Source organism: Cervus canadensis, chromosome 25 (assembly GCF_019320065.1).
Source record: "Cervus canadensis isolate Bull #8, Minnesota chromosome 25, ASM1932006v1, whole genome shotgun sequence".
Lineage (NCBI taxonomy): Eukaryota > Metazoa > Chordata > Mammalia > Artiodactyla > Cervidae > Cervus > Cervus canadensis.
In genome coordinates, this window is record NC_057410.1 from 5,651,393 (window position 1) to 5,668,989 (window position 17,597).

Consider the following 17,597-nt stretch of genomic DNA (forward strand, 5'->3'; position numbering starts at 1 on the left):
GAAGATGAATTAAAAAGTATCTATTGAACATATTTTAAAGACCACTTTAAAAGCTAAACTTCAGGTAACATGATTTAGCCAAATATGCTTGTGCCTAGTAGGAATTTAGTAAGTCAATTAGATGCTGGATAATTGTAATACTTATACTACTTTTCAGTATCACACAAGGTAGTGAATAAAATCTGCTACCTCTACCCTTTTTTCAAAGCATTCTATATATTTAAAACAATAGAGAAAGAAGGGAAGGAAGGGCAGGATTGGAGGGAAAGGAGGATAAGGAAGAAAAAAAGAAAGGAAAGGAGGGGAAGGCAGGTATGAAGTCAGACAGACAGACAAACCCATACTTTAATAGAAACAGTAATGTTCTCCTGTGAGTTCTCTATGTGGGTAAGGGGAACGGGAGAGGAGGGGAGAGAGCATGTATGTTGCCCCGATTTTTCAGTTTCTCTAAATGTCCTTTTTTCTAATCCTCTCTACATAAGTGGGTCAAAATGAGAAACATCTCCATGATAATAAATACTACTAGATATCTTTGCACATGTTGCTCTTTCAGATGGATATATGATCATGAGGGTTTCCCTGGTGGTTCAGATGGTAAAGAATCTGCCGGCAATGTGTGAGACCTGGGTTCTATCCCTGGTTGGGAAGATCCCCTGGAGAAGAGAACAGCTACCCACTCCAGTATTCTGGCCTGAAGAATTCCATGGACAGAGGAGCCTGGCAGGCTACAGTCTGTGGGTCGCAAAGAATCGGACATGACTGAGCGACTTTCACATATGATCATGAATTGAGAAAATGATCAAAACGTTTAAAAGATCATGACCCAGTTAATGTCCTACTTGATCACTGTGATACTAACCATTGTGTACTATTAAAAGTCACAGTCCAATTATATAGCCTTGTATATATGGGTCTTGCTAAGAAAAATGAAGAACAGTAACAAAGTCCTTTTTTATTTCAACCATAGATACAGAATCTCAGACCTCTTCCTACCCAGTAATGCCAACTGCTAATTTGAAATCTTATATGATACTGTTTGATGTTAAAACTGAAGGTTCCCATTGTGTTAAAGCAATAAGAATGTATAAAAATAAAATAACTCTATAGGATGTCATTCTATAAATAGGAACTTTAAAAAAGTCATCACAAATCAAACACCTGTTGACCCATACTCTGTGTTATGACATACTGGAGTAGATATTTACCAAAGTAATTAAAAAGAATAGGATCATACATCACATATTATTGTTGTTTAGTCTCTAAATCATGTCTTACACTTTTGTGACCCCATAGACTGTAGCCATCCAGGCGCCTCTGTCCCTGGGATTTCCCGGGCAAGAATTCCGGAGTGGATTGCCATTCCTTCTCCAGGGGATCTGCCCAACCCAGGGATCGAACTCACATCTCCTGCATTGGCAGGTGGGTTCTTTAACACTGAACTACCAGGGAAACCCCAGGCACAAAAATAAACAAACTCAAAGTGTATGTGGAACAAGTGAAGTCTGAAAAGTTCTGTATTTGAGAGGATAGTATTGTACCAATGTCAATTTCTTGGTTGTGTAAGATGTTATCACTAGGGAATGGTGGGGGAAGGGTACACAGAAGGCTTCTGAACTACTTTCATAACTTTTTATAAAAAATCTAAATTCAAAAGCAAAGCTATTTAAAGTAATTTAAAAGACTAAATCATAGCCATATTTGTTTTAATTAACACTCCCATATATGGTTGACCTTTGAACAATGTTAGGGTCAGGGGAGCTAACCCTCCTTGCAATTGAAAATCTACATATAACTTAGAATCCATCCTCCCTGTTTGTGATACTCCATATCCATGGTTCCTCCATATCCATGATTTCACCTCCCTGGAATTAACCTCAGATGGTGTAGTGCTGAAGTATTTACTGTTGGAAACAAGCCATGTGTAGGTGGACCGAGGCAGTTAAAACCTGTGTTTTCAAGGGTCAACTGTATAATGAATTTCAAAGGATAAACAGTATATTCTTTTAGATAATTTTTTAATAGAATGAGTTTTGTATATGGCTAGCAAAAATTTTCCAGTTGTGCTCATAGTTAAGATGTGAGCAAGTGGCACAAGTATAAATACATCTACTTCAATTGTTTCTTAGCAAAGAAGCAACCCAAATATTGGAACCTTGTGTAAATGGCAGGATTTGCCATGGATTTTTATAAAACAATTAAAGAATATATGTCAGCTTTCCCATAAAATCAGAGGTTTTCCTGGATAGTAACTGAAGTGCTTTTAAAATAAAACACTGAAAAACAGATTCTCTGAAAATAACTCAGGAAAGACAGTCCATTTTTATATTCCAATTTTATTCACCTTTTCTGAAGAGTCACAACATTACTGGGGATAATCTAGTTAGTATTTTTGAAATTCCATTTATTTTTTCTATTGATATGCATGTATTACACTTGAATATAATACAGAATTTCCAGTGTTGTTTTAAAGGACATAGTTTTAAAAAGAGAGGCATGATCTATAATTTCAAACCTAGGACAAGTTCATAATTTCCAAAATAATATAATTTTCCACTTTGTTCCAAAGAAATTAATATTATCACTGATGCAGAAACTCCAGCACAATTATTACTCCTTTCTTCACAAGTTCAGACAGTCTTGAACCATTGCAAAATTCACTCAGAACCATCTAATTGTATGCATAATGAAAATGGAAGAAGAAAGTCATTCCATGGATTTATGGGCCAGTATACTTTAGTTCAATATCAAAAGTATACTTTACAAATTTCATGTTTAACAAATTTTACAGTGTTAGTCATTCTGCTGAGAAAAGATTCTGGGTAATATATTGGTCTTGGAAGATTGTTACCAATTTACCCTGGAGAGCTTTGGTCTGTATGTCAGCCTCCATCATGGAAATCAACATATACATAATTGGCCATGTGAGTGAGTTTTAAAATCACAGAAGATACCCACACTCTCTCTAACATAATAGAATGTCTAATAGGACAATTTCTGAAGTATCTTCCTATTAATCTAAGATGAGTAAAACACAGAAATTTCTCCCTTTACGATCCTTCAAACTGTACATTTACACAATATTATTACAGAATGGCTATGCAATTTCCATTCTTCTTTCCCTCCACATCACAAATGAAGCAAAACAAAAGTAGTATAAAATTATACATTCTGTGAATAACTTAGGAAAAAAAAGTTCACACGTGTTTAAGGCCTTGAAATATTTGTAAGATTTTCCTTTAGAACTGAAAACCACAGATGTTAAAAGGACTACAAAAACGTGGACAAAAACTGACCTAAGAAATTGTTCGAATGGGAAAACTATAAACAAATATTTATAAATTTGAGGCCAAGGAAATGAACAATTTATTCTACCAACAGACTGAATAAACAAATAGGCATTCAAACAGTCCTTGGGATCGAGCAAGAAACAGTCTTTTAAAAATGAGATAGAAAGGACAGTTTAAAAAAATATTAGAAGAAATCTAAGCGAATAACTTTCAAGCTAAGAAATCAAAACCCACATGCATCCCTGGCAATTTTTTGAAACTGAAGGTTACCTAAATACTTGACTGCTCACTGCTGATTTCTGTGAAGGGAAAAAGTAAAGATAGAAATAAAAGAAAAAGTTCACTTAAAAAAAAAAATCTCTGAAAGGGAATGTACTCTAGAGGTACCAAATAGGAGTATATAATGAAAATGGTAATTCAGTTCTAACTACTACCTATTTAATGGACAGGGAGCTGCAGTAGTGTGTTAGCCTTGGGGAAGCATGTCAGCTTGTCTATACATTCTTATATGATTGATGTGTTCAGATAACTATAACTTGCCAAGAATAATTATTATCAATGGATATATATTTCCATTCCTTTAACAAAAGCAACTTTAAGATGTTAAAACATGTAGGCTTTCAGAGCTCCAAGGTTAGGATACAAATTAAATTGTCTCAGTCTACACCATGCCAGAGGAGAAGTTTGCAAAGGAAATGTCACTGAAGCCATGTACAATCCTAGCCAGCGAACACAGGACCGAGGAACAGGTCCATGACAGAAGGCCAGTGCACTTGAGAGACTTTCAGAAACAAGAAAGGCAGTCACATTTGGGGCCAAGAGCCCAAAGTGTAGGTGTCTCTGATACCATCCAGAAATGCCAACTCTTCAGATAGCAACTTCAAGTTCTTTTTTTAAGTACAATTATACAAGTTGAACACAGTTCAAATCTGATGAAATCTTCATGATACTGAAGTTCATGTAGGACTTCTAAAAAGTCTTGATTCCAAGAAGCTGATTATGAGCCATGAAATCCCCCAGATGTAATAGACTCCAGAGTGCCACTTTGGAGCTGTATAAAATATTTCCTTCAAGATCACCTCATGAATTATGTTTGTATGCATATGTTCAATGTAATCAGCCTTGAGGATCACTTGATTTCACCTTGGTTAATGGGTTACCTATAAAGAAAAAGAAAGTAGAATCATTTCATAACAGCTATCATCTTAAAACTCTACACAATTAAGTATTAGAAATGAATAGTAAAAACTCAAAAGTGCTGGTATTTGCTATATTAAATAAATTACTGACTTTTAAAGGACTACCATAGTTAGGTATTTATAGCTTATTAAAATTATTTTTTCTATTATTTCATAATATTTTTGAGAGCCATTTGCAATTATCCAAGTGACTCCAGCAGTGACCAGGAAGATCTCAACTGGAGAAGTTACCCCTTTTGGACCCAAAGGATGATTCTGGAATCCCTGTTCTTTGCATAGACTTGGTGAACATAACCCAGAGATCATACACTTCATGCCAGGAGTCAATGAAGGAAAGACTTGCTCTTAGGAATCCTATCAGACCACATCTTCAAGAAAGCCCTTGGGATTTCGTTCCATAAAACCCATTCTTGAAATAGTTGAAAAGTTGAATGCTTATTTGACTCAACTGCATTTCAGAAAATCAACTATTCATAATTCAAAAAAAATTGGGGAGAAAAACAATTATAGTATAATCCTTTACCAAATTTTAATGGTCCCCAAAATTTCTCATGAGATTGATTAGAGCAGTATTATTAATGCTATTGCACATATTACTGAGGCAGAATCATGTGGATTTTCACAGGTACTCAAGTCAAAAGAATGTTTATTTACAGGAAAAAAAGAAGAAGAATAGCCAGAATACCTAATATGTACATAGACATCATTATATGCATGCAGAAGAAGTATGATACAAAGAGAGACAAAGATTTCTGCTGTGTCAATGAATTTCTAGTTATGCTCTGAATACCATGGTACTTAGGATTGCCTAACAGTTCTTTTCCAGTGATGCTTACAACAAAAAGTGAATTTCTAAAAATTATTGTGGATATTTTTTTTTATTTCATTAAGTAACATAGTTACTTATCTTTTCACGAAACATTTGCCAAAAGACAGGTTGTTGTTTTGTTTGTAGTTTGATCAACTATGAAAAATAGAAACATAAAGTAGCAAGATGTTGCCCTGACATGGCTGGTTTCAAGTTACAGTATAAAGGAAAGGTGTAAAATTCAAACATACATAATTCTGCAGGAGGCAGCAACCATGTTTGTGTCTCTTCGGTCAGTTTCACTCCCAAAGAAGGAGCTTCTGCCTGCAAATCTGTAGCTTCTTACTCCCATGCACAGAGAAGGACTGAACTGATGATGGGGGGATACAAACATAATGGGCCTGCTGGCCTCTAGAGATTCTGGGAGCAGGGGTGTCTTAGACAGGACAGAGATTTTATTATCAATTTGTCTGCCACTCAGTGGTTATTTTACACAAGTTCTGTGAAGGGCTCCCAGTCTGGGAGTCAGTGTAAGAAGAATATGGCGGTGGGGAGGGGGGCATATATTTCTATGGTCATTTGGTGTCATAGGTTGCTAATAAAGATAGCTCATCATTGTGAAAAATACAGAAATTTTATTTTTATGATACACTTTCTTGACAAACATTGATTTAACACAGTCTTTGATTTCCAGTGGCTGAGAAAATTCACCTGCCTTTTCTGAAAACTCTCCTCTTGGTTGCAGGAAGAAATCACTGTGTAATGTAATATGGGCACCAGTGTTTGAAATGACAGGACTAATGAAGAGCACAAATGAATCTCCGGAGAGATTCACCACTGGCCACTCGAGAGACACGCTGCAAAAACTCCAGGAAAGTGAATAACTCATCCTCTTGAACCACTACAAGCCCAAATGCTAAGTAATCTATTGGTGGGTATGGCGGACACATTCTCACATCTTCATTCCAAGCTAAGCATTTTGTTCTGCTGGTTTATATAAAGCTGAGGAGTGATTCTCTCAACTATTCATGTTTTTAAAGCTTTATTTTCACATAATTTTAATTTCAAATAATTTTAAAAGCAGCTATCAAATTGACAGTATAAAACCAAGGACTTATATATCTAAAATGTCATTTTCTTCCATCTCAGTAGAGGAAACATAAGTATACACAAACACAACTGTACAATCCAGATCCTCATAAATATACATTTATATTATGCTGTGAATTATATATATGTACATTTACATTTCTGTCAGCTAAAATAATTGCTAGAAAACTAAGCTTGACTCAAAGGAGTAATTGTCTAAATAAGCATGGATTGAAACAATGAAAGCTTTTCCTTTTCTCTAATTTTGCACAATGCTTCCTAGTTTCCTAGTGTTTTAATCCTAAAAAACCCCACATTTTATGAGATGAAGAGAAACTGGCAATTTGTTTTAGGTATGATGTTTGTAAATGATGTGATTTTGATCAGAGGGCCACTGTGGTTGGGCATATGGTTGCTGGATTTAGGTCAGTGTGGCAATAATGACACTGGCTCTGTCATGAAATATCTGGGCCCCACAGTTTCCAGGGTGTAGAACGGGAATAATCTTGTTAGCCTCACAGTGTTCCTGTGAGGATCAAGTGTATTTATGAAAACCTAGCTATCTCAACTATGAAGTACCATAAAAATAAAAGTTATAGAGTTGGGATCGTTTTTTTTTTTTTCTTTCAATACATAAATCTTTAACAAGAGAACCACTAAAAGTAGAATGGGAGAGTCCTACTAACAGACAAGCTAGAGGACTGCATTTTAGCAATTCAGACAAAGGGTGTCATAATTTGCCCTTTTCAATGAAATATAAATATGAACATATATCATCACCCTCCCTGACAACCTCCAGATTTGCACCAAACAAAATGGCAAAGCCAAAGATTTTAAAACAGGCAGATGATTCTGAATACAGGTACATTATCACCAACTTTCATCATCTAATATGCAAGATCCAAGTAACATTTTAAAATAATTGTCTAAAATTTAATACAAAAAACTGCATTTATGGTTTTTATGCTCATTAAGTCCAAGTGACTCATAGTTAAATTCTGACATGCTAATGGGGGAGAAACGATTTCCATTTTACCCTTTATAGATGATAAACTGAAACTTCATTTTTTTTAAACTGAAATTTCTTGATATGAAAGATCTCAGGCAATACTTATACAATCCAACATTTAAAAAATTTCTCTTTCACTTAAAAGTAAGTTTTTAGGACACCAAATGAAACACTGCCTTTTTTTTTTTTTAGAACTTAAATATTATTCTCTGTTCACTCAGAGAACAGAGAATCCTATCTTTTGGAAGAGGCCAACTAGTAAAAGTTGTACCTTCTAAGGAAGCTTTTAAGCAAGTTTTCAGTGACTAAAAGCAGGAGGTTGCAAAAAAAAAACCCACTTTTACAGGATAGGGAATGGCATTTACTATCCTGAATTCACTGTCTTCTCATTCTGAAGGCGATAGATGTAAAATACTGCATGAGAGAAATGGTCCTATGATCATCACGGATATGCCTTGAGCTTCATACACTGTAATCATTCTCAGTAAATCTGCCTTTCCAAAGGCAGTATTCTACACAGCTGTCTTTTTCATGCAACTTTTATTTGTGTGTGCTGCACATCAGCCAATTCGGTAAGTGGAACTGCTGGGCTGCTGAACATGTGCAATGACAATAATCACTAGTATTCTTATTTCTAGTCACAAGCACCAAGCTACCTTGGTAATAAGCCACCAGGATGAAGACGCTAATCTGGTAACATTCAATAAAAAGCACTATTTTTTTTTTTTTAAGATGAGAGCATCCATTTATTTCTTCCAGTCAAACAAATCTACTATAGGGCTCTCTGATTTCTCAATAATTCATGCTAAAATCATGTCTTTTAAGTCTGCTCACCAATTTAAATTGAGAAACCAAAACCAGGTAAATGGCATATTTGAGATTAAACGAAGTCAACTATTTTATACCTGTGTAAGCTCAGTTGCTCAGTCATGTCCGACTCTTCACCTGTAGCCTGCAAGGGTCCTCTACCCACAGATTTTCCCAAGCAACGGTATGGGAGCGGGGTGTCATTTCCTACTCCATACTGTATTCATTTTGTATTTTGAGCATTGGGTTAGATCCTCTGCCTATCTTCAAGGTAAAATAAATTTAACAGGCTAAAAATGAAAAATATTCAAGAATCTATTCTGTCCCCAAATGTAAAAGATGCTCTGATGCTTCTATACAGTTCCTAAAATCGTTATATGTATGGAGTCTACAGTTCTTTTTACCCTGTTTAAGTCACGCTGACTAGGTTACCAATGGGAGACAGTACACTGTGGGGAGAGACAAAGTGATGAGTGGTGTGAGCTCTGCAAACAGACTGCCTGAGTCCAGATCGCTGCCTTACTTTCTCACACTGTGGGGTTGAAATAAATTATTTAAACCCCTGAGCCATAGTCTCCCCATGTGAAATACAAAAATGGTATTATCAGCCCTCATAAGTTTGCTATTGTAATTAAATCAGATAATCCCAGCAAAGCATCAGTCCAGGCAAATGCTTTTTAAATATTAACAGGTAGTAACAGTAGTAATTCCCAAATAACACTCAGAAGATGGTACATAGGATATCTATGGCAGAGGACGTTACATCTTGTTTCTCTACAAATACTGATTTAATTAGTTAATTTTCTGTCTTCCAGTAACTGAATTTGCAATCATTCATTTCATATGCTGTTAATCAAAGTCATATGATGGTAGTTATCTATCAAGAAGAGAGCACTATTGTTTTGGCTGGCTTTGGGAGAGACTGTCTTTTCAGCCAAGGTGAGAGGGTATTTAATGGTCAAAAAGGATATACTCTGAAGCCAGGCTGTGTAGGCTCAATGTTTCATTCTGCTGATAACTCAGCATGTGACCTCGAATAAAATAGCTATAATATTAGTACCTACATCATAGGGTTGTATGAGCTGAGGAAAAATAAGCTAATTAGTCAAGTGCTTATATTCCAAGACTTCCCTGGTAGCTCAGACGGTAAAGCGTCTGCCTACAATGCAGGAGACCCAGGTTCAATCCCTGGGCTGGGAAGATCCCCTGGAGAAGGAAACGGCAACCCACTCCAGTATTCCTGCCTGGGAAATCCCATGGACGGAGGAGCCTGGCGGGCTACAGTCCACGGGGTCGCAAAGAGTCAGACATGACTGAGCAACTAACACAGAGAATTATATTCCAAGGTACATGATGAGCATTATGTAAGTGGTGACTGTTATTATTCAGATATGGATACATTACTAGGCAGCTGAATGCACTGAATTCTTAGTTTTGCTCTCAATTATTTCTGGGCATACGTTACTAGTCTTTATAGGCAATTCCATTATTGGTCTTTCTGATGAATCAGCTGCCATCAGACTCTGAATGCAGGAGAAATATTTAGGAAATTAGCACTGTACTTTAACCATCTAGGCTTAAAAATAAATGTGGTATAATTATGCCAAACAAAATGCAGATTTGTAAATTTCCTTATTCATTATGGTTCTTCTGATGTAGTTGAATTCTATCCCACATCTCAGATTTATTTTTTTAATTTTAGATATTCACTTTGACCATCTGCCTAAGTTTGCAAAATCAATGCCAAAACTCCACAATATATATGTGAATCTTATCATATTAGCTTAATTTGCAAAATATTCTTATTTTTTCCTGGGTGGTCACAAAAATCTTGTGATGAGGAACTATATTCCTTTGAATGTAAAATAAGTCACATATACAAAATATTAAGGACAATGCATTATGAATATTACCAGTCAATTTCATTTTTTTAAAAGTTAAATTTTTGCTAAAATACCTGATTTATAAGAGAAACACTTATCTTTATGAGACTGACGCGCTACCTACTGTGCTAACGAGGCACCTAACACTTATCTTTAGACAGATGGATATTGTTTAAACAAATGGAAGGCAAGGATTATGTGGCTATATTTCTGAAGGGAGGCAGTAGGTTGAAACACAGTGCAAGTCCAATTTTTACAATACAACAGCTTAATAGCATCATAGACAGGCACCATTTCAAATGAATGTTTTAATAAATAAATTTAACTTACTCGATATAGGTGAAAAGGAAGACTAGAATACCCTCATAATCCTAAATGCTGACTTTTTAAATTAATTTCTTTATTGAAGTATAATTGACATACATTATATTAGTTTCATGTGTATAACATAAGATAATCTACCATTTAAAATCTTTCTGAATCAGTAACTGGACTCTTAAAGCAATCCCATTTTTTTAAACCACTAAATGCTGATTTGAATGAACTTTTCTTGCTTGGAATATAATTGCTGCTTCACTGCAAATGTGTTTTTTTAATGTAGCTCTTACAAGTACATGAATTAAATTCTTGCTTCACTCTTTGTGTACTAAATGTGCAATTAAAACATCATTACTCTGCAGTAGCAGGCTTTCTCATTTAAGCAGGAGAAAAGCTGCCATTCAGTTGGTTGTAACTGTACATGAAGGCACTGTGCTTTCTTAAAGCATCTTATGCAATGAGGTATTATGAAATGAAAAGACTCCTATTGGTCTGAAGTAATCATTTAAGAGCAAGCTGACCAGACAGCTTTTAAGTATAGATGATGAAGTATGAGGCAATGGCTTACATGAATTACCATCATAAACATGCACGCCTATATAAAAAAGTAAGCCTCTAGTTTGCTTTCATGGTGTTGGAGGTGATTCCAATAAGCCCTGAAACCCACTGCATTTTCAGATCATAGTTTAATTTTCCTTCCCAAGAATGGCTGGTGCTGTTGACTGGCCTCCACATTTGGAGCACAAAAGCCAATCTGCTTAGCACTTCAGCTAGGGTCAACATTACTGTGAAATGACCTTGTTATCTGTTCTAGGAATTCTCAAAAAATTTAACAGCCTTGGGTGATTAGAAATACAGTCATTTCAAGCAACAGAGCTATAGTTAATTGATTCTATGTAGGTGTACCACAGGGTGGGTCCCAGTATGGAAGCAGAAAATGGCAAAGTCTTCCTAGACTTCTGGAAAAAAAAGAAAACAGAGCCCCAGATTGACTGAGAAGAGGTGGCCTTGTACTGATAAGAGTTTATAACAGTGATACTACCGTCTGGTTTTTAGAACTCTGAACAAGTCACTTAAAAAAATCTCTGAATCTCCAGGGTTCATTCACATATGCCAAACAAGTTGGCTGGACTCAGTGAGTTTCTGATTCCCTTCTGTCCCCAAACTCATGACTTTTCTTAAGGACTAATTCAAAAGAGGATAGAACTTTATCCTGATTACTTAAATTCATGGGTGGATAGCCACCATGTAGACTTCATTTTTCTGAAAAGCCTATAATAGAATGCAGAACTAGTGAGCTTTTTTTACCACAAAGACAACATCTGTCAGTGGCTTTCAGCTTCCCGTGCTGTGCCAAGGAAGATCTCTACTAGAAATGAATCTTTGGGAACAGATGGACTTCACCATTTCTTGGAAGTTTGAAAGATGTGCAGTGTGCCTGCCACAAACTCTTTCTTCCATGTGAATCAGGAAAGCAGACGACTGTCTGCATTGCCGCTCATGCACATTCATCCACTCAGAGGCAGATCAGCTAACATTAACTGTTAGCCAAACAAAACATTCCCTGGTTTCTCCTTGGGTAGTCAATAAATTCCTTTGGGACATTAAGAAAATTTAAAACTTTTCTTCTTCTCCTGGTCCTCCACCATACACATTCTTCCATTTACTCCTGGTGGAAAATGACGAAAAATAGATACTTTTGAAAGACAACAGTATAATGGGATTACACTGTTCAAACTTTAAGGAAACATAAGTCCTTAAAATGGGAAAACAGTTATTTTGAATGCTTTGAGGAAAGCGGATAGATTTTTAATAATATTTTTCTATATACTATTAATAGCAAAGTTTACCCATTTTCAGAGACAGTTGAGACTTTGAATGCAATTGGAAAGGCACTTTACCTGCTAAGTTTGATTGGTTTATTTTTTTAGACTCACCTCTCATTTATAAAGGAGTAATCTGAATTGATAGTTTTTATCCAATTTCTGTCATAAAGACTTACTTTAAAAGTTTATATCTGCTCAAGTATCACAGTCAAGAATTTCACCCTCACAGCATATGAAGGCTAACAGAAGTAAGCACTAAAAAACTATGCTTAAAAGGTGATTTTAAGATAAGTGGACTTTTGGAGAAAGGATTGAAACTTTGAAGACATCTGAGTTAGTAGTGTAGGAATTACTAAGAGCAACATTTTCTCTTAGCTTCTGGTTGGTTGAGTTATAAATATAAGTGGCTCTTGGTAACAACTTTTCTTTGAGATACTTGTCTGCATAAAGAGTATGCCTCTGTCATTTTGAAAAGAACTTGGTGAAATTTGTGGAAGCATGAGGCTAGTACCATGCCTGAAGCAGCATATGCTCTTTTTCATCCCTATATTCTGCCATAAAATTAAGTTTAGAGATGACCACTCCATATGTGGTATATCTTTGGGAAAAATCATTCTCTAAGTTAAAAAAGCTAGAATTCATTTTCTGAAGGTCAGGGCAGCATAGGCAGTGATGTTTAATATGCCGGAGGTTTCCGCTTTTTTTCTATTTCCCAGATATATTTCTCACTTTTTAAAAAATAGTCATAATCCAGTAGCCTCAAATTCCCAAAGTTGATTAAAATATGAATCCTTAAATCTAACCAGTTCTAATTACCTAGATGCTGGTATGACATAGCTTATTCAATTAAGGGGCAATTTAAACATACAAAGAATGAATCATTAGGTAAGAACACGATCTTCATTTGGCTTATGGAGATTAGGTAAAAATTTGATGGTTCCGTGCTTTTCATGCTAATTTACAGACTAATGGGCAGGTTGAACACTGACAGAGGGCCACTCACACACTCGGGGTTTTGATTCTGTTCTTGAGAGAACAATATATTAGCTACAGGGTCTTTGTAGGTGAGAACATTCGGTTGACCAAAAATGACATTGGCTATTTGTGGCCAGTTTGAGGACTTCCTATTAACAAAATGATGCCTCCCCTTCTTCCCTTTTTATGAAGGATAATTCAGAGCCTTCTTTACTGACCACTGAGGCAGTTCTGGAGTCATTTTGAATCTTCACTCCTTAATGAAACATCTGTCCCTTCCTTAGAATGTCACCAATGCTAGGATTTGCCACACTAATGCTCCAACATGGAGCCAGAACATTTTTGGATGTGGAAAAACAAAAAAACCATCATCAAACACAGCAGAAACCTTCTCTTTCTACTTCTCCATTCAAACTTGAAGAGTTTTATACGTTTGCCTAAGGAACAAACACATGTCAGGTACTCCACTGTTTAAAACATTATTACAGGTAGCAGACCTGGGCAAAGGGGAATATTTCAACAACCATAAAGGGACAGCAAGACAATAACTTCCTTTACCTCCATAAAAACCCACAATGGGGACAGTTTTGCATCTTTCCTAGAGGATTATAAACTCTTAGAACACTCTTTTTATTTCAGAGAAACACATACCCATAAATAGGACCTAAAATAAACAGCTCTTACGAGAAACTGATAAAAGGATAGTTAGCATTTCTCGTGACTATTTTGGGAAGCATTCTGCACAAATGTAAGAAAGGAGTTCATTTACAACCAAGGAAGAAAGTATATAAAAATCAATAGACAACCATTTTAACATAAGAGGGTAAGAGAATTGTAGAAACATTATGTAACAATATTCAATTAGAATTCGCAGACTTAATATTTGCAATAGTAACCATTCATAGGTTGCCTGAACATCCACGTCTACAGTAATTTGTAATGTGCTGAAGCATGAACCTGAATCATACCTACTTTAATACTGATAAATGAGGCCATGTCATTTACCCAGTGGGTCTGGCCATCCATGGGCATTCAATTCTCAAGGCAGCTTTGTTCTCTTATCATCAACTGTGTAACCCTCACTAACAGTCTGAATGGGATTCATGACATTTTTCAGTTGTAACTTATGACATTTTGTAGACAGACTTTCAAAAGTTTTCTTTATAATCTCTCTTTCCCAAAGTACCCCCAAAATATAAAACATGTACTACTTAATTTTCAAATATTTAAATATTTGACAGTATAACGTGAATAATAATAAATCAGCTGAAGGAGTGGCTAGTAATCAGGATCAGATAACAGACAGCTTTGGTAAAAATGAATCAAAAGTAAAGTAAAACATTTCCTACATAAAGTGAGAGTTCTGGGTAGTTAAAATTAATAGCAGAAAGAAGATTAATCATGTCATAATATAGAAAGATATTTTCTAATTTTGAAAAAAAAACCAAAAACTTGGGTCTTTGTGTAACAAGAACAGATCCCTGAGTCTTTGTGCAACAAGAACAGATCCCTCTTTCCCATCATTATCACCTTGGCCTTTCTCTACCTAACCAGAATATGTGAGATAAAAAATGATTGTCTGAGGAAGAATGGAATTTTGGGTTCTAGTCAAATTTACTTGACTTTATCCAGATATATCAGGGCCAATGCAGCTATGTAGTAGCCCAATGTCATGACTTGCCATGGCCACATGTGACTGAAGGCAAAGGATGAAGTTGGGGAAAATCTAGAGGAGCTGCATATTTTTCAGAAAACGCAAGGGTCAGATGAGAAATACACTAATTCGTATTTCCAGGCCTCCATTTTCTTCACATTATTCAAAAACATGGAAAGCCTTATAGGAATGTTCTTTAATTTCATTTCTCCCCATTGAATATTTTTAACAATGATAGCATTTTCTCCAGATGTTTATATCTAATTAGTTTCTAGACACTAGTCATCTTTTTGATCAGTTCCCCACTCCGTCTCATTGTTACTATCTTAATCAAAGCCTTTGTTCCGGTTTGTGGGGTTGGAATAACCTCCTAATTTGTCTCCCTGACTGGTCTTGTGCCTTGGAGCTTCTCTTCCTGTTTGCTGTCATGATCCAGAAAAGAAAAAGCTATAAAAATGCCCTATCATAGAAGGAAATCTAAATTCTCGCTGGTAACGCAGACAGTCCTTTATGATAAGACCTCAACCCACCCAGCTTCTTCTCCCCTCTCCTCACTCTCTTCAGAGAGGCACGGACCGAACTCCAGTCACACCTAATGATTTAATCCTCCTAGGACTTGATACGCCCACTCCTATATCTCCTTATCTTTGGATACATTTTACTTTTGCCTAAAATATTTTCCTTTCAAACCTCAGAACAAATGTTACCACTTCATAATTCATAAGCCTTTGTGATTCATCCAGTCAACACTTCTTCTATACTTCTATTATAAGACATATCTTATTACATTATGATTCTTTATTAACCTGTTTGTTTCTCTCACTTAACTATGATGTACTGAAAAAATATTAGCATACATTTTGCTTCCTCAATGCTAAGCAGTATTCATTCCAGGTACATAAATGATGCTTAATACTTATTAAATGAAAGGATGAAATGATGACTGGGTGGGTGGATAGATAAATGAAAAAATTAATGTATGAATATAAGGGAAAAGTGATAAGTAATTTCAGAAGGGAAACTAGAGGTACTATTTGGATTCTCTGGGAATAGTAAGTGGAATGATTAAGTGACCCAAAAGGTCAGTACCTCCATTAAAAAAAAAAATTAGGATTATTCCCATGATGTTGTGGTTACAGAACTTGAAGTTATAGATATGCATGGGTCTTGACATCAGCTTCACATTTGTACCTCAGATATTTAAATTTATTCTCATTTGGAGAAGGTCTGATTTTTAAAATGAAATTAATTCAGGAAAATAATAATGCAAGAAGATAATAGCAATCTGTGGTGCTTTAATTGGTTTTAGACTAACCACTTGGGATGTGGGAAATGTCCAAATAGATACATCAAGGTTCATTCTGGCATATTCATTACAGTTAATATTTCAGTTAAAAATTATCCTAATTAAAAAAAAAATAACTCTCTTGAGTAATTTGCATACTTCTGCTTAACACTGTCAGGATATTTTCTCATGAAATACTATGTGGTGACAATTACCCTACACCCTGGTATTACATGTTCACTTGCATCAGGTATGGTGGTCCAAATGAAATATCAAATTTCCTATGATGTAACAAAGTAAACAGATACCATGATGAGTGCTTCCCTCCCAAAATAATACTGTACATGCAATCTCTCTCTCTACCATATGTGCTATAGACATACTAATTTAAATTATAGCTTCTATATTTAAGATGCCTGACCCTTCCAACCACCACTTTATTTTTTCAAATAAAGAGACTAGTATTTTTAAAGCCAAATAAGTTAATTTTTGCTTAGGAAAATGCAGCTGGCTGCATTTTCTGGTCTACACTCTAATGCCAAAGACAGTGAATCCTTCTGCTCCTCAGGGAAGCCTGGAATCACCCTTCCTTTGCATTCATTCCTCAGGTCATAATTGCGGGCATCAGTAGACAGCTGAGGGCACATCCATTTTCTTTTGCAATCCTCATGATGATTATGTGAGATTTTTCAACTTTTACAATTTATTGTTAGTCTTTGTTACTAATTACTATTATCCCCAGTTTATAGTTGAAGAAACTGAAGCTCAGATAACTTCAAAGTGAAACTTCTCAAAGAAGCATAGAAGTGTGAGTGATACTCTGGGGGCTGTGATCCCTATTTGGGGGGCTTTAAAACTAGTGAAACAGGTCCTGCATACCTGGTTCTTCCATTCATTTGTTTGACTAATATTTACTGAGCACATAATAAGTGGCAGGCACTGTCCTATTTATGGGAAAAAAAAAGAAAACACGAATCACTGCTCCTGTGAAACTGACAATCCAGAGAGCCAGACAAATGACAGACACCACCAGTAAAATTTTAAAGTACGTCAGGCCATGCCAAGAGAAAGTTAAGAGAAAGAGGAGGATTTTTGAGGCAGGGATATGCAAGTTCAATTAGATGGGGAAGGCTTGCTGAGAATGTGAAATTGTAGTAAACACCCACAGAGATAAGAGAGCCAATCGAGCTGACATCTGGAGGAAGAACATTTCAGGCAGAAGGAACAGCATGTGCAAATGTCCAGAGACAAGAACAGTGGGAGGGGCAGGGTGGTGGCAATGGAATAAGCAGAGCAGAGTGGTAGCAGATGGAGTCACGTTTGTCCATCTGTTCATTCATCTATTTCTTTGTTTATTCCACAAGTGTTGTTGCTCCTGTGTTACTAGGATAAAAGTGGGCAATGCAGATACTATCCTCGTTCTCGTCGGGGCACAAAAAGAAATCACACTGACATTA

The 17,597-nt window shown here is 35.9% G+C and overlaps 1 protein-coding gene and 1 non-coding gene across 4 annotated transcripts in view; one reads left to right on the forward strand and one right to left on the reverse strand.

Annotated features, from left to right (window-relative positions):
* Positions 1–2,315: 2,315 nt before the first annotated feature.
* Positions 2,316–17,597, reverse strand: part of TAFA2 (TAFA chemokine like family member 2) — a 562,584-nt gene continuing 547,302 nt past the window's right edge. For all 3 annotated transcript variants that reach the window (XM_043446955.1, XM_043446956.1, XM_043446954.1), the window contains one exon: positions 2,316–4,447. In XM_043446955.1, coding sequence (XP_043302890.1) covers positions 4,436–4,447 — 12 coding nt within the window. In that variant the 3' untranslated portion in view covers positions 2,316–4,435. The remainder of the gene's footprint in view (positions 4,448–17,597) is intronic.
* On the forward strand, positions 9,328–9,399 carry TRNAC-ACA. The gene has a single exon. It is a non-coding gene; the product is annotated as a tRNA-Cys (tRNA).